This window comes from Carassius carassius, chromosome 2 (assembly GCF_963082965.1).
Source record: "Carassius carassius chromosome 2, fCarCar2.1, whole genome shotgun sequence".
Taxonomy (NCBI): Eukaryota; Metazoa; Chordata; class Actinopteri; order Cypriniformes; family Cyprinidae; genus Carassius; species Carassius carassius.
The window spans coordinates 7,593,110-7,616,954 of record NC_081756.1 but is presented as its reverse complement, the minus strand read 5'-3'; the positions used below and the strand labels follow the sequence as shown (position 1 = coordinate 7,616,954).

The window sequence follows — 23,845 nt, the reverse complement described above, 5'->3', positions numbered from 1 at the left end:
TCACCACTGGATCCTCTGTAGTCAATGGGTGCCGTCAGAATGAGTCCAAACAGCTGATAAAAACATCACAATAATCCACAAGTAATCCACATCACTCCAGTCTATCAATTAATGTCTTGTGATGCAAAAAGCTGCGTGTTTGCAAGAAACAAATCCATCATTAAGATGTTTCAACTTCAAACCGTTGTTTCCAGCTAAAATACAAGTCCTCAAGTGAAAACACTTCTAAATATGTGGGTGGATTTTGATGTGCGGGGCATCATTCTGACGGCACCCATCCACTGCAGAGGATCCACTGGTGAACAAGTGATGCAATGCTACACTTCTCCAAATCTGTTCTTAAGAAGAAACAAACTCATCTACAGGTACATCTCGGATAGCATACATAAAATGTAAATACCTCGCTATATTTTGTTATTAATTAATTTAAAAGTACTTATAATCAGCATTTATTTCACTTTTTCTAACACCATGGATAGTTTTTTTGTCGTTAATTTCATTGGCAAATTACCAGGTTTAAAACACACACTTCAAAAATATCACTATCACAATGTGGTTACACATAAATCTGAAAAAGTAGCTAACTAGGGACAGGCAAGGAAAGAACAAAGCAACTATTAGATAAAACGTGGCTTTAATAAATGACCCTATTCATCCAGAGCTCAGCTCTCAGAGAATGACACAATCAAAGAAAACACAGGAGCCTGTCATTTCAAACAAACGCTTTAATGTGACCACTAACTAGCTGTCCTGAAGCGATACATTAATTTTGTCCCCAGCAGTTGCAATATATAAAATCTATGCCGCAAAACAAAATTGTGAAAAGCCATCATTCTTCGTGTCCTCAACAAAAAGCTGTTCAAATGCAGATTTCCCCAAAGGAATGCACTCGCTCAAAGGCATTGCTGGAATGGATCGATCCTGCTCTAAATGCACATAAAAAAACATGTTTTCGCACAGATTCGGGTGATTGTATTGAATCATGCAACCATTATGACCGTCTACTGCAGAATACATCCATTTTTACTTTTAATGTGGAAGGCTGTGCTGCTTTTTTATAATTGCAAATCACACTTCCAACTACAAGGTCTGAAAGCAACTTCAGTTTGTTAAATTATAGTAAAGCTACTTTGCAAAAGCAACTTTGTAAAGCTACAAAGTTGAAAGTAGCAGAAATGCACCACATTTACGGGCCTGATATGGTTTGTGCTGTTGGGTTTTGGCTTAAACCTGAGTTAGAGTTTGCTGGACTACAATGAAATACGGTGGAAAAAAATCTTAAAGGGATTCTGTGGGTTTGGCAAACTAAATCCAAGAGACTTCTTTAGTAACAAGACTCTTAGTCAAGCGGCCTCTCTCTGTAGGATGGATTAAAATGAGTCTAAAAGGATGTCAGTGTTTTGGACGGCCACATGCTAGCTAATCTCTGATACTGTACATCAAGCACAATTCAGCCTGGAAAGCTAAAGAAGATAACAGAGGGATGACAAACACAAAGGGCTATTAGAGAGAGAAATTATGCAACCAAGGCTATGAAAACAAAGTCATGTTAATGCTTATGTTAACATGTCAGAAACTCAATGGTTGTTCTAAAAAAATTAATCATGTATTTTAAAGATAAAAAGACATTCCTTTTTATATAATGCCTTTTTAATTGTACATTTAATATTTTTATTCAAAGTATAATTTATGCTTTCAAAGTATAATAGTGTAGTTCAAGGAAACTTTAATATATATTTTTTATTTTATTTCATATTTGTATTTTCTATTAAATATTTGGATTTCATATTTACATAATGTATTATTTGATGTTCATTTTACTCAATTTTTATTTTATATTGTAATTTATTATTTTATTTTTTAAATTAATTTTATTCTAAGCAAAAAGTCATGCCATTGAAACACCATATGAATCATGCAAAACAAACAAACAAACATATTTTATCTACATTTTACATTTTATTTTATTCAAAGCATACGTTATGCTTTCAAAGTACAATGAGCTTAGTAGTTTAAAGATACATTTTATTTCATTTTTGTATTATTTTTTTCATTTTTTATTTTACATTTTCATTTATTATTTTATTCATTTTTATTTTATTTTCTCTTTTTTCATTTATTTTATTTTATGCAAAAAGTCATGCCACTGAAGCACTTTGTGACAAAACTGATGCATCAGGGCATGAGAGACAGAAACTCACCAGCCTGAGCGATGTGAAGAACAGCTACTACAATAAAAGCAACACAGATCTTCATTTTCAGCACTGTTGGTTTGGTCCAGAGTTTAAAGGCACCTCACCTGCAACACATAAATCACACAGTTACTTAATTGTAATTTTACTTAATTTACATCTAAAGCTAAACATTTACATACATATATCACATACAATACATAACCGTTATAGACATACCAGGAATCCTGTATCATGGTTTTGCTATTGTAGACTCCATCTATGCTTGACAGACCAATTATACAATGAGGAAAGAGACCCCACGATGCTTCATGTGATTTTAAAAAGGTAAATGTTTTCTTGCACATAAAGTGCAAGACTGCTAACTGCAACTGCTAACTTCTCATCATACTGGCACCGCAATCCGTTCCCATCTGGGTTTGTGCATAGGATTGTTGGAATATTGCAAGGAGTGTTCATCTGGTTTATTCAAAATGTAATATGTTACAACTGTGCAAGCATGAATAAACAGTAAGGCGACAATCAATTTGACTTGATAACCAGCCATATATTTCATTGGCTGACTCTCATATAATTTGTTTTTTCATACATGCAAAAGGAGAACGAACAAACAGACAACGATTTCAATTTCAGCTTGTTCCTTACACAAAGCTATCGTATGACTTAGAATATAGCATATGGATACTTTAAAGCTGCTTTTATGTGTCATTATTTTTAGCTCGACAGACCATCATCCCATTGTACAGAAAAGAACAGTCTAGACACTTTTTTCCTTTTGTGTTGCACTAAAAAGGAAAAAAATCCTGTGTGTTTTTTAGCAACCAGAGAGTGAGTGGATGATGAAAGAAGTTTCATTTTTGGGTGCACTATCTTTTTAAGATTAGAGTACATCTGATAGTGCTACAGGAAATAATGTGGCTCAAAGCAATGGTTGCGATGACACTTTGGCAATAACGGTGAAAAATGAAAACTCGAGTCTGTGCTGGATGGAATAAGAGTTTATTTGAGTCTTCAGTGATCCATGTGCTCATTTATTCTGCTATCAGATGTCGACCTGGCACAACAGGTACAGTGTCGGCAGGTCAAACTGCAGCCTCTCCCTTTAAAAGCCAAAGAGAGATACTTCTCATGAGACCTACAAGAGAATAAGAAGTTATTATGGATTATGAATTTAAAAGATGCAGCATACAGCTCTTTGAACATATACACTCACAGTCAAAAGTTTGGGATCAGTAGAAATGAATACTTTTATTCAGCAAGGATGCATTTAATTAATCAAAAGTGACAGTAAAGACATTTATAATGTTACAAAGATATATATTTCAAATGCATGCTGTTTTTTGACTATTCTGAGAAAGAAAAATACATCTCACTGTTTGCACAAAAATGTGAAGCAGCATAACGGTATAAACACTGATGATAATAAGAAATATTTCTTGGTCATCAAATCAGCATATTAGAATGATTTCTAAAGGATCATGTGACTAAAGATTTGAATAAATTACATTTTAAATATATTCAAATAGGAATCTTTGAATTGTAATAATATTTCACCTTCTTGCTGTTTTTACTGTATTGTAAATGCAGCATAAGAGACTTATTTTAAAAATCTGACATTTCACATTTTAGAGTTTGTAATTCCATGTCACACTGTGCAAACTGCCATTTCAAAATCACATTTAGATATGCAGCACACCGAGGGAAAATATGTTTAGCAGGTAAATCGATGGTGTGGTGTAGTTTGACTTCTATGCACACAAAAATAGCACCACCTTCTCTTTCCCTGCAGCTAAAGTGTAAAAGTCAGCAGACAGCAGACTGCTCTCTTGCTTCCAGCATACTGTCTTTGTGCCAGGCGTGATGGAATTCAGTGAAAATTGACAGGAAAAAAATCCCTTATTGGGTTTTCTAATGCACATCGATTCCCCTGAGTCAAATACCACAAGATCTATGAGGCTAACGCCCGCTGAGCCGTTGAAGGTGACATGCATCTTTCATCACAGCTCTGCTTGCATTTTTAACATAAATGTGCATTATTAACCAGAGAAATTTCCTCTTCATTTAAGCACATTTTAATCTTTTGACTATGTGTGTTAGCAGTGGACCAGTTGTCTGGATGTTGCATGCAAACACAATTAGTGGCGTTGCTCAATCAAGCATATAGTTCGTTATCTAACCGAACCATTTAAACCAAGTATTCAGCTTTGCGATGTAAGTCGTCCATCGTCATTTGTGTAACATGCACAAATGATTCTGTACATGAGAGCTGCTGTTAATTTTGGCAAGACTCTACAGGAAAAACGTGCATGTAGTAAAGTATTTAGCAAAGAGACTATCAGCGTGCTTAAGAGTGCACACATAGCCATTAATTTTAAAATAAAGTAATATATAGTCTTACTGGTGTTAGGCCAGTTGTCAACCTCCTGTAATCATAGGCTCTACTCTTCAGCACAGTGGTTACCCCAAAAACTCAGGCTTACCGGAAACCCTAAATAATAGAACATTTACACTCCCCCTACAGATCTCCTCTTATTATTAATATTGAGGAAAAACACATGAAATAACACTTAATTTTAAAAATTACTTTCCTTTAACAGTCAGAAGCAAAGCATGCTGGAAACTACAAATCTGCTGTAACTCATTCATTCACATTTATATGGATGTGCAATATATGTGCACAATGAAGGACACAACTTTATGGATATCACATGTAATGTTATTTTTGTCTTCATTTTTAAATACTTTTGTATGTATCAATATATTGGCATACATGGTCAATGCATATATTGGATTATATTGAAAAATATAAGCAGTAGTTTCCCATATATTGAAATACATCACATTATATTTTGCAGTATATTCTCAGATATTTTTGTTCCGTAAGGGTTGTTTCTTCATCAGAACAGATTTAGTGAATGGGTGTCGTCAGAATAAGAGTCCAAACATCTTTGATGGCCAGAGGATAAGTAAAATGTCCAAAAGCATAAATAATAAAGTAAATAATTTTAATCTGATGAACAAAACAGTAGACCAAAACATCTAATAAGAAGAACCCTAAGCAGAATATCAGTGAATATCAGTGAATTGGATGTGAACTCAACTAGCAATCACCCAAAAACCTTAGCAGTGACCCACATCACTCTAACATCAAGGCGGTGAGTTTTGCACATTAAAGAACACCTCTCATTTTGTCCTGAGAGTGTACAAACGGAGTTCCTTTTCATGCTGATCTGTTGCAGACCGCTCTGCCACTCCTGCATGCCCTCTCAGACTTCATTACAAATCCCCAACACTGAGAAAGTCAATTCCAAAACATTACATCACCCTTGTGAAGACAAGCTTTGCTGTGATCCAGACCTCGCCTCCCGGATTCACCTCCCAATGCTATCTGCATTTGAGTCAAATATCTCTTTCTGGGCTGTCTATCTTCATACAGAGTCTGTTGCCCTCCATGGCCCTCACAGATAACACACTTCCACTGCTGTCCTTCATGTTGACCCTGTCCTATCAGCACAGAGCAAAAGAGCACCAGCAGAACTCACATGCAACAAAGTCTGACATCTCAGCAGTGAGAAAGACAAAAAAGGGCTTAGTTGATTACTATTTACCATTTTTGATTGTCCATTTCTTTTGCAATTGAGTTTGTAATTAAGATGATATACAATAATATTTGTGTATCTGCTTTTTTTTTTGCAACAAATCAGCATATTAGAATGATTTTACTGTATTTTTTGATCAAATAAAATGCATCATAATAGCATATATATATATATATATATATATATATGTATGTATGTATGTAAGTGAGTGTGTGTGTGTGTGTGTGTCAAGTTTTACATGGTATAGCAAAATATCTACTTTACATCACATCTCTACATCGGCATGATTTATATACGTCTAGACATCAACGTGAGTCATGCTGATCAGGGAAGGGAATCCACACAAGAGGATGGGAGGTTTATCTTTTCCCTTTCATTACTCTTAGAAGTGTTTCAAACATACTGGCTGACTTTTACGGGAGCAAACAGGAATGACCCAGAGCAGCAGTTAAAGGAAATACAATGACAGTGACAAGAGGCCCTAAAATGTGAAGCATCATACAGATAGTCCATAAGATACAGATTGATATGGACCAAAATATCAATGACAGTACAGTATACATATTCAATATTCCACATGAAGATATGCATGTTGTGATAGCGAGCTTAAATATACCAAAGTACCGTATTTTCCGGACTATAAGTCACACTTTTTTTCATAGTTTGGCTGGTCCTGCGACTTATAGTCAGGTGCGACTTATTTACCAAAATTAATTTGACATGAACCGAGAGAAATGAACCAAGAGAAAACATTACCGTCTACAGCCACGAGAGGGCGCTCTATGCTGCTCAGTGCTGTAGTCTACACTGAGCAGCATAGAGCGCCCTCTCGCGGCTGTAGACGGTAATGTTTTCTCTTGGTTCTTGGCTCTAAATAAATGCAACTTATAGTCCAGTGCGACTTATATGTTTTTTCCCTCATCATGATGTATTTTTGGACGGATGCGACTTATACTCAGGTGCGACTTATAGTCCGAAAAATACGGTAGTTTTGTCACAATCAGCTAAATTTCAAAATTCTCAGTTTTACTACAGCAAAAGCATTTTTTTTGTATTTATATTATTCTGAAAAAAAGTCAAAAGATGCAAAAACGTATAACATATTGAATGCATTATAACTTCATTATTGATCGCTTTGAATAAACACATCTGCCAAATTCATAAATATTAATTCAAATTTCAAATCTTTACAATTTAATTGAACTCTTTGAAAACTTTTTAATTATTAAATAATTTTACAATCCTGTAGCTTAAATACCACAGCACTTTAGCAATGCAAAATTCCCAGGATATGTGTGAGCTGATATTTACTTTGAATGTAATGTAAGTTACTTTGAATATGTGTATTTGGCAAATGCATAAATGTGACCGTTGACCACAAAACCAGTCTTAAGTGTACATTTTTCGAAATTGAGAATTATTTGCCATCTGAAAGCTGAATAAATATGTTTTCCATTGATGTATGGTTTATTAGGATCAGACAATATTTGGCCGAGATACAACTATATGAAACTCTGAAATCTGAGGGTGCAAAAAAATTTAAATACTGAGAAAATACTGTAAATACTGTCCAAATGAATTATTAGCAATGCATATTACCAATCAAAAATTAAGCTTTGATATATTTATGCATTAATGCATTTACTGATATAAATGTTTACTATGAATGCAGTGTAAATTGCTTTGAATAAAAACATCTGGGAAGGACATAAACATTGCCATTTTAACATTTCTTTGTATTAATATTATTAATGCAAACTAAATAATAAAAAACACATAAATTATAAATAATACATTGAAACAATGGCATCTAGCCTTAAAGTATTTTTTTTCAAAACAGACAAGCAAACCTTCAGTAATAAAAGTAAGAACAAAGCAACAATGACAAACAAAAGAACAAAGTGAGCGCTTGATGTTTTTCTGCACGCAACTGTAGAGGCTGATTAAAGCTATTAAAGTTATTCAGACAAGAGCAGTGAGCAATTCTCTTTTTTTCTCATCACTTCTTTTTTTCTCATCACTTCTGTTGTTTGGTTACAATTAATCACATTACAGAATGCAGAAGGTCTATTAGGCAGCATTTACACCATAAGATCTGCTGCATTAATCAGTTATTACATATCAGATGATTCAGCCTGTCTGTTTACATTGACTTCAGACATAAATGGCAGTTTACAATAAAATCTTGCCAAGATCAGCATTTATGCCCTGTTATCTCGGCTTGCGAGACCCATGCATAGGTCAAAAAAATAAATAAATAAATATTTCGCTCAAATCTCCTTGATTCAGCAGCATTTCCTGTGTACGTGAATACAAGCTGTACGTTGCATCGTGAGCTGAAGGTACAACGCCTCTAGAGTGATGAGCAGTGATTATTAATTAAATGAGAGCCGTATGTGTGCTAACAGGGAGAGAACGGAAGACAGTGAAGGTTATAACCACTCTCTGGAGGCCAGGGGGAATCTGAGCCTTCAGAAAGAGCTTGTTTGAAACAGCTATTTTTACAGCCGGCTCTCTCCAGGAAGCTGTAATCCAAGTACAAGAGAGTTTTTACTGCTAACACAGCACAGCACCTCTGACCTGAGCACCTCACTTTAGAAACACCACATGACTTGGAGGTGGTTCTCAAAGGCTTATTGAACCAGGTAGCGATGAGTTTTGCTGGACCGAGATAGTCTAGAAAAATGATCAACTGGTTCACGGTCACCTGGTAAACGGCGAGGCTGGATGCTTGGAGTTTGTAGACCACTTTGGACCAGCTTAGCAGCTTAGCAGCTTAAAGGCGAAGTGTCATTTCTGCAACCTATTTGAAAACAGTCGTATCTTTTTGCCACTATTGTCTTAAATTACATTGTAAGGACTATCTGACAATAAATAAGACTTTAAAAACTTTGATTAAATATAATTTGTGTATCAGTGTTACTAAACTAAAAGTATTAAAAGTCATTTGTCAAATTGAAACGCGGAAATGAATATTACAAAATGTATAAACATTACATAAAAACGTATTTTATATATATATGTATTAGAAATGTTGTCTTGTCAACTGAAAGAAATAAGGTGAAGTTGAAGCACTAAACTGGGTTGTTATAGTTAAAAATAATTCATAAAAAAACATGAAAAAATAAGTTACTTGAAATAAAACAAATATTAAATTAAATAAATAAACAAGCTAGTTGCCAAGGAAACATTTCTCATTTTCATTTATTTCAACTATGCAGTACTAAAATAAAATAACTAAACTAAAATAATTAATTTAAATTTAATAAAACCGATATAGACATTTTTAAAAATTCAATAAAAATTACAAAAACAACAAAATTAGTAAAACTTTAACTAAAATGAATGTGAAAATATAAAATATAAAAATAGTACATTTAAATTAAATTGTACAATTAAATACATTTAAATAGAAATTTAAAATAAATAATAAAAATCAGAAAAGCACATAATAAAATTACGAAAACTATTAAAAATCTTGAAATTCTAAATATAAATAAACAGAGAGAAGAAGAGACAAGCAAAAAAAAAGTTTTGCTTAAACTGAAATGTCTTACTTTCACACACACACAAAAAAATTATAATAAATAAAATAAAATAAAATAAATATGTAAAATGCTGCACAGGGAAACAAATGAATATGTGAATCTTTTTGAATGTACTGATTGAAATGAAATGTCAGAACAAACCAAATCGATGCAGTGAATCAGATTTCCCATTGGTACACATAAGAGGAAAAAGGATTTATACAAAAAAAAAAATTATATTATATATATATATATTTTTTTTTTTTTTTTTTTTTTTTTTTTTTCACTTTATCAGACACAGTGACTGGTTAATGTCTTTGGCTGGTAAACTTTATTGGCCATGTACTGTAGATTTCTTTCCAGCTATTTTTATCATTTTATTTCAAACGTATAAAATGTCACCTCACATGCACCAAACATTCCTTCTTTAATCAATTCAAAATATAAACTGAATCTTACTTCAACACACATGCATCTTTTTTTCCACCCACCACGGTGCAAAGAAGACACTGCACTGCACTAAAAGCATCCCACTTTGATTATATGACAACACTGTGGAGTTAGAAACATTTGTTCATTCAAAAGTGATTTTAAGAGTGACTGAGGAAGAAAACTGAAATCTCTGTGTGGCAAATTGATTGCGTCACAATTACGTCAGAGAAAACAGGTTACGGAAAGCTACGAAGAGCGTCGGAAACTGCAGATGTGTCACGAAAGAATGTGCATCAGGTGCGCTTTATAATTAGTTAACACTGAACGGCAGAAAAGTGAAAAAGCACTCATTAAGATTAACAGTGCGATGAGTCTCCGGCAGCACAATGCCTCTTCTACAGAAAGGATTGCTTGACTAAAGAGTCAAGATTAGATGAGGACGCTAGACATCGGATGCACATCAATGATTAGTCAATTTGGGAAGCTCTTGGTTATGAACTTTCAAGTTCTTTTGGAAGTTCACACATCGATACTTTGATTATCACTTAAAGCTGTGTGCACAGTGCTTAAGTAGCATCACTTTTAGTTAGTTACTCCCCAATGCAGAGAAGGAGTAGCAAACTTTGCTTAACCTAACAGTTTCCTATTGATTTAACCAACATGCTGCAGCTGGTTTTGAAGTTAAGTGAGCAATTGTGCACTACTTCTAAATGTTATGAATCCACATCCAAAAAGGCAGCAGAATGTTTCAGATTCCTCCTCTGACTGGCTCAGCTGGTACAGGCTTGAATCTGAGGATGTGATGGGAGATAAGAGGGTTCAGCGCTGGTACGGTCGACTGGTGAGCAGAAACCTAACCCGGTGACAAAAGTGTTTTTAATTCCTCATGTCATTTCATCTGCTATCCCAATACTCAGCAGGACAGCTTTCAGCAAATTCTTTGCTTTCCACCAACAGGTGGTGATCTGCATATGAGCCATTATTCTCCTGGATAAAAGAAATATTTAACTGTGGATTTGGCTTTTTATGCTCACTCTCAATTTGCTCAAATGAAAAGCAGTAGAATACAATAGAATACAATTGTGGAATTGTACACCAGCATGTTGATGTGTGGAAGGTTTTAGCAATTATTATAACTGAAATGAATCTTCACAATTTTGCATTTGTCCCGCTACACTTCTACATTTTTGAATATGCACAAGAATTACAACGTTTACAATAAGTTCAAAGTGTTCTCCAAACACTTAAGTGATCCTATCTCAACACTCCCGCCAAAACACAAATTAACTACTAATTAAAAATACTAATTATTTGGTTTGTTTGTTTTGTTACACTTTATTCTGTGCTTTTTCTTTTGTTTGTAATAAAAACTCAATAAAACAGTTATTTTATTGTAAAAAAAAAGAATTAAAAAATAAAAAATAAAATAAACAAAAATCACAAAAATGCATTAAAAAAAAATAATAATAATAATAATTAAAATAATCCAAATACATATGTATTGAGATATCAGGTTGAGCTGTGGATTGTATTTTTATTAACACTGCTGTTAAAATGTTTGGGGTCAGAAATGTATTATTATTATTATTATTATTATTATTATTATTATTATTATTATTATTATTATTATTATTATTATTATTATATTATTATTATTATTATTATTATTGGTTAGCAAGAATGCATTAAATTGATTAAAGGTAACAGTAAATACATTTATATTGTTACAAAAAAAAATAATCTAATAAATGCTTTTGATATTTCTATTTATCAAAACAAATTGTTGTTTTTTCTGGAAAAAATATAAATTTTGATAATAATAATAATAAATGTTTCCTGAGCATGAATAATAATTTCTAAAGGATCACGTGACACTGAAAATAACTGAAATTCAGCTTGGCATCACAGGAATAAAAGTACATTTTAAAATATATTCACATAGAAAACAATTATTTAAAACTGTAATGATATTTCACACTTTTACAGTTCTTACTGTATTTTCAGTCAAATAAATGCACACTTGGTCAGTGTAAGAAACTTCTTTTAAAAATCATTAAAATATAATATTTAAAACAAACTGAATGGTAGTGTATTATATTTAATACAAATAAAAATCCCACACTTTCAATAAAAATATCATTATGACTTCAGACTTTGAACATTACATCTTCATTACTGGCAAAGTGACACATAAGCTGGGATGAACAGGGTGTTGCTGATTTCTTTTGCATTCTCTACCTCCTAAAAACTGTTCCACGCCCCTGATGCTCTTATATGTGTGATTTTGACTGCATTTTGTGGTTTTAAAATAAGTCATTTCGACGTTTTTGGCAAATGTAGCATAATGAAGTGTAATTATCTCAGAGCAATGGGAAGTCGTGGCCTAATGGTTAGAGAGTTGGACTCCCAGTTGAAAGGTTGTGAGTTCGAGCCTCGAGCCGGCAGGAATTGTGGGTGGGGGGAGTGCATGTACAGTGCTCTCTCCACCTGCAATACCATGACTTAGGTGCCCTTGAGCAAGGCATCGAACCCCCAACTGCTCCCCGGGCGCCGCAGCATAAATGATGCCCACTGCTCCAGGTGTGTGCTCACAGTGTGTGTGTTATCACTGCTCTGTGTGTGTGCATTTCGGATGGGTTAAATGCAGAGCACAAATTCTGAGTATGGGTCACCATACTTGGCTGAATGTCATGTCACTGTCACTTTCAATGAGCAACACACCTGCGTGGCCTGAACACCCACAGCCATTGGATGCTTACGAACACATGACTCCACGCAGCTCTGACTCTCTGTTAGGAGCTGATGCATTGGATCTGCTGATGATGTGTCATAAATAAAACCCACATGGTCATTCAGAGTCGATGCATTACAAAACAAATAACTACAAACAAAAACAAACGTGTTTGTAAGCCATAAATGTCATACAAGTTGTCATAAATGCACAAACTCAAAGAAGAAGATCATGAGAAGTAGACGCTGGTGGAAACATTTATTCGGTCAAGCATATTTGAAGGGTCACGACGAAGGAAGGAAGGAAGGGAACACCTACTACAAAATCCACAACCCAAAGAACATTCGAATGATCCATCACTCAAACACACACTTACAAAAAACAAACACATGCTCATGAATACGACTTGAGGAAAGACACACTATAAGAGATCTAGATGCTGAAATTCCTGTCGCCATAATTAATTACACATACAGTACACACCCATGAGTGGGAACTCTTCAAGCCTTGTTGAATCGCAGGCCATAAAATAAGTGGATTGGATTATGTATGATAGCAAAAAATAACAAAACAAAAAAAAATAATAATTGTCTTTCTTCCATTGTATTCCTGGTGTGCGAGAGGGTGTGTAAGCTCCAATGTGTGAAATAAAGGCCCAAACCTGTCAAAATCAATTGCAGATTCCTTTATTCCTGCCACCGCTGACAAAGGACCAAAAGCCTCTTTTCCTTTTGTAGATAAGACAAAGTGTAAAGCTATCATTTTATCAGCAGTGAGAGGGAACACCGTCTCCGTGGCTTTTCTCTCTTTTTTAATCTCCCACAATGATGAAACCTTTCTAAAAACACCCCATGTGCAATATAGAGACCGGGAAAAACAGAGAAAAAAAATACATAAATTCCAAGCCCCAAAAGCTAAAGAAATGTAATATTTAAGTCTGAGGGAATGAATGATGCTGAATGAAAAAAAATGATGAAATCTAAAAGCGTGAATTATCAAAAAGGTTTGGCCTTGAAAAAAGTGGCCACATGATATCAGTTTGTTCATTGAGATGTACTTGAGTGAAAATAGGACATTATTGTTGTGACGAGTGAAATTGATACAAAGCTTCACAGAAAGTGTTACCGAAGATTTCAGAATTAACGGAGAAGCTTCTTGCATGGGTGAAGTGGAGAACAGGCTCTAATTAATGTAGATCAGTCTAAGAGGTTGTGATTAATCTGTTTTGACGCATGTCACAAATCTCTCAAACCGACGACGGAAACCCTCCACTGAAATGTTATGGTTGTTTTCCAAAACGACTCTCATTTTAATGTCATTTTTTATGACCCATTTAAAGAACATAAAAGTGCAGTAATGATGTTTTTGTTTAATTAGGTGAGCCGCTCTCAAAGGATGACTTGTTAAGTCTGGATGTCAACGGTGGCTCAAGAAAAGGGCGAGCGTTGTGAACCCATGGACCATTATCACTTAAGACAACATGATATGATACAACTACATTAATCCCCAGGGAAACTAGCAACAGGTTACACAAAGCTTCAGTGACAAGGGGAAAAAAAACAATATATGCTACACACATCGCAAATAGGCAGTTTAACTTGACAATTTTTCATCAAAACACAATATATTTTTATAAACTGATGCAGCTTCTATCTAGAGTAAAATCGCTGTAGATTTAGCCATAATATAATTAACTCATGGCACCATACAGCAGTGCTAGTGGAACAGAAATGAATTGAACGTCATGTTCAATGAAGCTGAGGGTTTCAGGACATGAAAATGTGTCTAAACACCTCTGGGTCAGAGGCCAGATCAGCTTTCAGACAAGTTCGGAGAGCGGATGTGAATCGTAACCTCTATAAACAGCCACATGACTTTTTCACTGCAACAGACATTTGCAGCCAAACTAGGACAGGGTTCATAATTTGATGATCTCCATCTCTACTCGCTTCACCAGTGGTGTGTAAACAGGCATCAGCTGGTTCAGATTGTTGTCTGCTGATCCAACAGATCTCAGACATTCACTTATGAGCACAGGGAGGTGGATTTAAAAGCAAGTTCCAGGATATCATTGGAATGGTATGTAATGAATTTTTAGTGCTTTGGCTGTGGTGCTGTAGTTACATTACAGTCACTTAGTACAAAATTTCAGAGATATTGGGACGAACAGGATTTGTTTCAAAACTCAATGACTGACCTACATAGCAGAAGTGTGCACCAGAATGCCTTTTACATTCCAATTAAATTCCTGGATTTAAACTGAAGAACAGGATGTAGAATTCAAATTCAAATTTAAGTGCAAGTAAAATGAACTGAAATTCAAAGAAAAACATATAAGTGTAATTTGGATAGATGGGTGGCTGGATGGACGGATGGATGGACGGATGGATGGATATTGATGAAAAGAATAATGGATGGATGGATGGATGGATGGATATTGATGAAAATATGGATGGATGGATGGATGGATGGATGGATGGATATTGATGAAAAGAAGGATGGCTGGATGGATGGATGGATATTGATGAAAAGAAGGATGGAAGGATGGATGGATACTGATGGAAAGAATAATGGATGGATGGATTAATGGATGGATATTGATGAAAAGAAGGATGGATGGATGGAACAATATATGGATTGGATATGGATCAATAGAATAATGGATGGATGGATATTGGTGAAAAGAATGATGGATGGATGGATGGATGGATGGATAGATGGATGGATAGATGGATGGATGGATGGATGGATAGACTTCCCTCGTTCACATCATGCTGGATCTGTCACCAGATGCTTATTGTGAAACCTCATCATTAACAAATTAAGCACTGCTTATATTCCATGAGGGGTCAGTACATTTCAGGTTCAGGTTCAGTAAAAACACTTGAGTTAATGATGAAGTAATTCCAGGAAAACTGCGCGGGTGATGTGTCTCAACCACACACATCGACAAATCCTCTGGGAGGAAGAAACGAAGGCTAATTACACTCACGTTAGAAAGATTTAAACCATTGTTAAGATTAAGCAATAAATGATAAATATAAAGTGCGCATTAAACACCTTTGACACAAACATCACGGGAACACAAAACCATAAAGTACATCAGAGATCTGCCAGAATGCCACAAGCATCGCCCGGGCTTAATTAAAAAAGACAGAGAGAAAGAGAGAGTGAGAGACTGGAGTATTGGCTTCAGATAAGTGAAAATCCTGCCTTGTATACCAATGACAATCCCAACAGCTTTACTGCACAACAACATAATCCAGCTTTATAGCTTGTATTTTAAAGGCAAAGCAAAAAAAAAAAAAGCAAAAAAAAAAAAGCAAAAGCAAAAAAAAAAAAAAGAACCATGTATCATGTATTCACTCTCATGTCATTTCAAACCCATATGCTTTTTTTTTGAACAAAAAAAGAAAAATGCGATATGCTGTCACTATGAACTATTATATGGAAAAGGCAACATTGGCTCAAAATGCCTCCACCTACATTTTTTGTACCTATACATACAATTCACTGCATTTTCCAGTTGAAATGACCACTAGTGGCACTAAAACACTAACAACTTTTACTCTTTTTCACACAAATTACAGTTACGGGCCAGATTATTAATAATAAAACAACTCAGATACAAGCTAAAATACACGCTTTTTTGTATCTCAGGTTTTCTTTTGTTAACACCATTGGTTATGCTTAGAGTAGGGTTTAATGAGGTGGTACATAATTTCCTAATGCAATAGAGCATTTAACATTTAGCATCACTCTGGTGTTAATTCTGTCAGACGAGACGAGACGGAATATTAGCGTCAACGACCTTTTTTTTCATGACTAAGACGAGACGATGACAAGATTGCACCACTGTCCAAAAACACTGACTAAGACTACATAAACATGCATTATTGTTGACGAGATGAAAAAGACGAGATGAAAATGTTTTGTATAAAATAAAAACTAAGATAAAATCTCTCTTCATTTTCGTCTACAATCGTCTCTGCTTTTTTTAATCAGCTGTTACACCTTTAACATATTCAGAACGAGTTCTCGGCTTCATGCTGTTGCTCAAGCTACAGGTCTCATACTCCTGTTGCTGCAACATGAAACTGCTGAACACACAACACCCGAAGCGAACACGAGTGACGAGCGACGACGACATGCTAGGTCGAAGAAAGAGGCTCCATATTTGTGTGTTATAGTTAGCAGTGGTCTGTTATCAAGAAATAAAATAGTGTGTGCGTAGAAAGAATTAGTCCACACGCCGCTCAAAAAAAAAATCAGATCAGGTTAATCATTTGTAAATGTGTCTCCTAAATCAGAAATTGAAAACCAGACACGTTTAACATTTGCATTCAACAAAAATCATTCAACAAGTGTATTTTGTCAGGTAATTATGACATTTAACCAATGTTTGAGATATGTGAAACACTTTTTTTTTACTGAAATGTTTATCATTAATAATCTCAGCAATAATGGTTATTTTTTTTAAAAAGGCTACAATTTTTTGACTAAAACTAGACTAAAATGACGAGACTTTTAGTCGACTAAAACTTGACTAACAAAAAAAAGATATGTGAATGACTAAATATGACTAAATATTGGCACAAGACTAAGACTAAATTAAAAATAGGTGACGAAATTAACACTACATCACTCACCAGACCTTTAATTTCCAAACTACTGCAATACGTTCAATAACCAATGGAATAAAACATTGCTATATTCATGTTTAGTGAATGTTCAGCTTAAAGTTAAAAGTTTTGAACCAAAAACCCTATTCAAAAACAAACAAACTGACTTCGGGGCAGATGGAACTGGAAGTGCTAATTTGAGAAGGTCTTTCCAAATTTTGGCCTACAAGGATACGTCATCCCTTCAGCACTTGCTTCATCAGTGTGTACATCAAGTTCATAAGAGATGACATTTTAGATTCAGGTGAGCATATATTCTGGGATAGAGGTGAGACGCCTGTGAATGTTTGCTCAACACTTGCTGATAGGTTGTTACTCTGAGCTACTGTGTTGATGAAGGCAGACACTAATCATTTGACATAGTTGGCAAGATAAGAGATAAGAATGAGTCAATCCTCGTCAGTTAAAAGCAAGAAGAGGCTTTTATTTGCATTCAGGACACACGTTCGCAAACTTTTCCGTTCTCTGCCACTTGCATTTAGGAATTCAAAGAATGGATTGCATGCACTGAAGACAAGAGAAAGCAGTCACACATTCTTAAGCACACGGACGCACAAAAGAATCACATCTTTCCAAATCAGAGCTCAGATACCTCTGCCACAAGCGACTGCAATCAAATTAACTTGTGGATGACGGTCAAAGTAAAGCGCAATCATACAGATTGTGTCGTTTAGTCACGTAAGGTGATGTTGCCATTCATCCAGAAATGAAAATGTGCTGAAAATATGCTCATCCTCAGGACATCCGAGATGAAGAAGAATTTGTTCGGGAACAGATTTGATATATAGCTTTACATCACAGTGAATGGGTGTAATCAGAAGAAAGTTCATAAAGCTTATGAAGACCTCATAATAATCCACTTCCTCCAGTGGAAAAGTCCATCCCCTGTTGTCCTTCTCACATCAAAATCCACTGACATATTATTTAGATCCACTTTGGACTGTTTCTTGCTAATAAACGGTGCTTGATCTTTGCATATTTCTCTCCTGATTCATACAAACTGACTTTTTCACTGGAAAAGGTAAAGGATTCAACAGTTGAAGTTACAAACATCTTAATTGTGAATTTGTTTCTAACAAACATACATATCTTTGCTTCACAGGATGTTAATTAATGGACTGGAGTGGTGTGGATACTGTAGTACTTGTGGATTATTGTGATGATTTTATCAGCTGTTTGGACTCTTATTCTGACGGCACCCATTCACTGCAGAGAATTCGTTAGTGAGCAAGTGATGCAATGCTTAATTTCTCCAAATATGTTCTGAAGAAAAAAAAAAAATTCATCTACATGTTGGATGGCCCGAGTACGTTTTCATTTTTAGGTGAACAATTCCTTTAAATCACCACAAGTGCATGTAGGCCTAGCTAAGAAAATGTGTAGAGTGTTCAAAAAGAGTACAAATGATTTGTTTTAAAGGCCCCTTCATTCACAAGGTTGCGAAATTGCCTTGCATCAAAGTTCCCATGACAAGCTGGCAAATAACCTAGCTAAACATTTGATGTATTGCCCGTCACAGAAGTGATGTGTGCCGCTGATAACTTTTCAGCCGAGCTTTGCTCTCTTAACAAGCTCACCTCATTTCCATGTGCCAGACGCATAGCGGGCACAGGCATTTCCAAGCCAAACGAATTTCCAAGCCCGATGCATCGTATTAAACAGTTGGTTAGCGTGCTGTCCTGACATGCCGCATGTGATGGAAACTCACCGCATTTCCTATTAATCTCCACTCCCATCATCTTTATGTTTGTAATGCAGCGGGGCTTGAAGGCTAGACGTACAGAATACATTACCCATCAGGCACAGGTGCCAGGTGGAAGTGATGTGGTGAGAACTTGAGTTGCACTTTTTACAAATTGACACTTTTTTTATACTGAATAATTGTGGCATGATGTGTCCAATAATCATAATTAAAGAAATCATGACAATTCTGTCACTAATACATCAATCAAAGCCCTCTTATATATGCAGCACTTTTTTTATACAACAACAGTTTAAGATCACCACAACTTTAAAACTCTAAAAAGCAAGCAGTTTTTAATATTTCAGAGTGTCAGTGGAGGAAGAATGTCAGTCAATAACGATTATATTTAATGGATATATCAGTTATTAGCTGCTATCTTTGATTTCAATAAAAAAAAATATATATAAAATAATAATAATAATGTTTTCTAACAGAATAAATATTTATATTTCACAGTTTGTATTTCATACTGTTAATTATAATATTGTGCGGTATAAATTCAGTCTGAATACACTTCCATTCAAAAATTTGGGATTGATAAAATGTTTTAATCTTTTTGAAAGAAGTTTGTTATACTCACAATTAGCTATTTTCTATTTTACTATATTTTAAAATGTAATTTATTTTCTGTTAGGCAAAGTTGAATTTTCAGCATCATTACTCCAGACTTCAGTGTCACATGATCCTTCAGAAATCATTCTAATATGCTGATTTTCTGCTCAAGAAACATTTATATTATTATCAATTGTGAAAGCAGTTGTGTTGCTTAAAGGAAAATGCCACTGTTTTTCCATATTCAACTATGTTCTTCCCTCATTTTAGACGAGTTGATACGTACCTCTCCAGTCTCAGTGCATGTACTCAATTGCTGTAGCACGCAGTGTCACTATGCTAGCATTTCGTTTAGCACCATTCATTCCTTAGGATCCAAACAGGGATGAATTTAGAAGCTACCAAACACTTTCATGTTTTTCCCTATTTAAAGACGGCTACATGAGTAGTTACACGAGTAAGAATAAAATTATAAAAAATGATAACTATAATGTATGGCGGAAGAGCACTTCACAGCACTTCGACCTTGGCGCAGTAATATCATCACTCCTGAAAACTACCCCTCTCCCTCTAACTTCTGTCAATACAACCAACATTATGAGCTTTCAGGAGTGATGATATTACTGCGCCAAGGTCGAAGTGCTGCGAAGTGCTCTTCCGCCATACATTATAGTTATCTTTTTTTACTGTTTAGAAAATCGCCATGGTTCATTTTGTGTCACCATACTTACTTGTGTAACTACTCATGTAACCGTCTTTAAATAGGGAAACCATGGAAGCGTTTGGTGGCTTCTAAATTCATCCCTGTTTGGCTCCTAAGGAATGAATGGTGCTAAGCTAAATGCTAACATACTGGCACCGCGAGCTACAGCAATTGAATGCATGCACTGAGACGGGAGAGGTACGTACAGTACCAACTCGTCTAAGATGACGGAAGAACATAGTGGAATATGGAAAAACGGTGGCGTTTTCCTTTAATATTTTTGTGAATACCAAAATTTATTTTAGTATTCATTGAAGAATAGAAAGTTCAAAAGAAAAGGGTTTATTTGAAATATAACATTTTTGTAACATTTAAATGTCGTAACTCTTTTGATAAATTTAATGCATTCTTGCTTTAATAAAAATTCTTAACTTCTTTCAAAAACATTCTAACCACAAACTTTGATACTTCACATACAAAATATTTATTTCAGATGCCCATTTATTATCATCAGCCATAACATGAGAAACTCATAAGGGTGAGTAACCAATGACAAAATTTCTATTTTTAGATGAACTATTACATTAATTTCAGGTTTCTCTGAGTGAACCGTCTTTCATAATGGTATATGAAGCTTGTGGAAACCATTTCCACCAGCCCTGACCCTGTGGTGACAAATAAAAATCCCGTTCTCTTCCTCTTTCTCCCAAATTCTCATCCAATGACTGAGTAGCAGATTTAGTTGAATGTCGTGCCGCTGTCAGTCCCAATGTACCTTAAAGAGAGCAATTGTTTGGACAGGTAAACACCGCCCATCAGACGGGAAGACAAGTGATAGCACTGACAGGCTACACTAACGACGGGGGGCAGGCAAGCCGGGGAAGGTTGAGAGCTCAGGGTGAGCAAAAACCTAAATCTGCATTTTGATTGAAGCCACTATCATGCTGTGTTTTGTCCACTGGCTGTACATAGCACATAGTATACTAGCACTTGTGTGCTTCCCTGGGGTGAATCTAGATGAGAGAAGCACGCTGCTCTACATGCACACTAGATATCTTTTTCTTTCATACTTTATATTACTTTTTTTATCTATTCTAGTCTCTTTCCACTGCTGTCATTTCAGCTGTCACACTTGAATCTTAAATCATCTTTTTATTAAAAAAGGCATCAGCTGTTTCATATGTATATACACGGTGAGCTACAAAAATCTGACACTACATTGAAAATCTGAGATTAAAAACCTAACTTAAACCTGGAACTAAAAAATAAAAGTTTAAAGATTTTTAAAAATGGCAGATATTACACACAAATCACACGTATAGCTACATTAAAATATAATATGAATGGTAAAAGTAGTAGTACAATGATTGAGATTGTTTGATTATATATTTAAAGTATTGAAAATTGAATGAAATTCTAATACTATACATATATTTATATATAACGGTGTTAATATATAAAAAATAAAAAAATAAATTGACAAAATCTGTGTGTTATATTATAAAATTTATATTATACATAATTAAGACTTTTATTCTGTTGCGGAAAAAAACTAAATTAGAGGTATTTCATATTGCATGGAGAGAAATTACTTGTACATACAGACAAGTCTTAAAAGCCAATAGATCAGCTTTCTTTTCATCTCATTTAGAAGTAAACCCCAGGTATTTATTAAGGCTAAATTAACTAAAAAGCATCAGCAGGCACAGACATTTCCCAACAGCACAGCAGTAATAACTTTATAAACTTCTCTTCTACCAAGATCAGGATTGCATCAGACAGTGCACTCAGTTGCGATTTTAAAACTCTGGCCATTTGATAATTGATAGCAACCCAGATCCAGTCTATATCCAGATTAGATGGTGGATTAGCACCTAGAGACAGACACCCTGTGAAGACCTCATCGGCCATCGGCTCAAGACCACGAGAACCAGAGGAGTTCTCTGCTCAATCTGATGTACCTTGCAGCCTTGAAATAAACCACACCATGCTGATTTCATCTGGTCAGAGGAGAACTGGTCCCCTAAACTGAGCCTGGTTTATTCCAAGGTTGTTTTTTTCACCTTTGGCTTGCTTAATTGGGGACACAATTTCTGGCAATGTTGTTGATTTGATTGCACAAACACTACTGGAAGAGAACTGAACTGGACGATGACATCACAGAATCAACAATGAACTGACTCTAACTGACAAACTGACTGTCACTGTTTTCTACGGTCCACTAGCACTATCAGCACACATCTTTCCTATTTAACAATGTAAAGGTGCTTTGACACAATCTGTATTCTATAAATCACTATATAAATAATTGTAAAAAAAAATTACCTGAAGATGCATTATTATATATTCTCCTGCCAAACAAATGATAGTTAGGACAGAATTAAATGCAGGTTTTCATTTAAGGCCAATTAAATGAACAAAGACTCTTTGCTCCAATAAATCAAGCCTGTGTTTCATTCTCGTGTCTTGGCACTAGTCTTTAATTTAAATATTCTAACTTGGTGGCTGATTAGAGATGCATCTTACAGGAGTGGGAGGATGATTTGAGAAAAAAAAATGCCTTATCGTTTATTTTAAGCATCTCCTTTTGAAGCAGATCCTTCAGCAGCCTTGAACATCATAATGGGAGTGACAGCCATTATCGCCCACCGCTGACAAAAAAAACAGATGCTGAAAGTGCTGTGATAACATTTCTTTAAAGCCACAAATGAAGATCAAGAATTAAAAACTAGAAGCATGGTGAAGATGAAATCAAGAATGAACAAAAAAAACTGTTTGATGAAATGTAAGATTATTGGAAAATGTTTGAAGGAAGATGAAACTATTAATATACATCTTAATTTACACACAAAGCCTTCAGAGTGGCTTTTTTTTTTTAACTGCAGCATTCTGCAGACCAACAGGCTTTTTATCCTTAGGTCACTTATTTATCTGCTTTTAAATCAAGACTGGAAAAAAAAAAGTTCTATATGAAACAGAAAGTGGTTTCTTTGTGAAATAGATTTTTTCCTGTGCAAATGCAGCAGCCTTGCATTTAAATTCTGGCCCTTTCCATCCACAGATGTATTTATGCCCTCGTAGTGGGTGTGCAGACAGGACCTGAGTTACTTAAAAGCTCTAAAAACTCTGGATTGACAAGTTTAAACAATGCTCAACTTCCCACACTTAGTTGTTTACAAAAGGCAAAATCATGAAGCATTGCATTTACAGCGCAGAGATGTGTAAACTTCATAGCCCGACAGAGATGATGGTGTCTGACAGACTGTTATTGCATCTCTTGGGGCCATTAAGTGCACAAGTGGTTCACGACGTCAACTGCAAAAATAAACACTAATAGCAATTCATGTTAATTTTATATCTGCTCTTGATGATGAATATGACAGTAAAGCCCTTTAGTTACAGTTCTTTATTGCTCACACCATGTCACCCTTCAGTAATGCAGATCTCTGTATAGTCAATAAAAACAATATATTCATTAATATACATATATTTTATATATTTTGGGATATTGCAGGAGAAAAATTGGGAAACAGCAAAATATGTATATAATTTCCAAAATGTGAAAGAATAATAATAAAACCAGCATTATGTATTAATTAATTTACAATTACAAATTTACAATTATTGATCAATATTTTACATAGTATTTTACAAAATATTTTTATTTCAAATAAATCATTATT

General features: G+C 34.9%; 1 protein-coding gene across 1 annotated transcript in view; it reads right to left on the bottom strand.

The window, feature by feature from the left end:
• The window catches only part of LOC132101384 (cell migration-inducing and hyaluronan-binding protein-like), a 108,713-nt gene that overhangs the window by 61,865 nt on the left and 23,003 nt on the right, over positions 1-23,845 (bottom strand). Inside the window, exon 2 of the mRNA XM_059506312.1 lies at positions 2,202-2,299. Within this exon, the coding sequence (XP_059362295.1) occupies positions 2,202-2,256 (55 nt within the window). The 5' untranslated portion in view covers positions 2,257-2,299. The remainder of the gene's footprint in view (positions 1-2,201; positions 2,300-23,845) is intronic.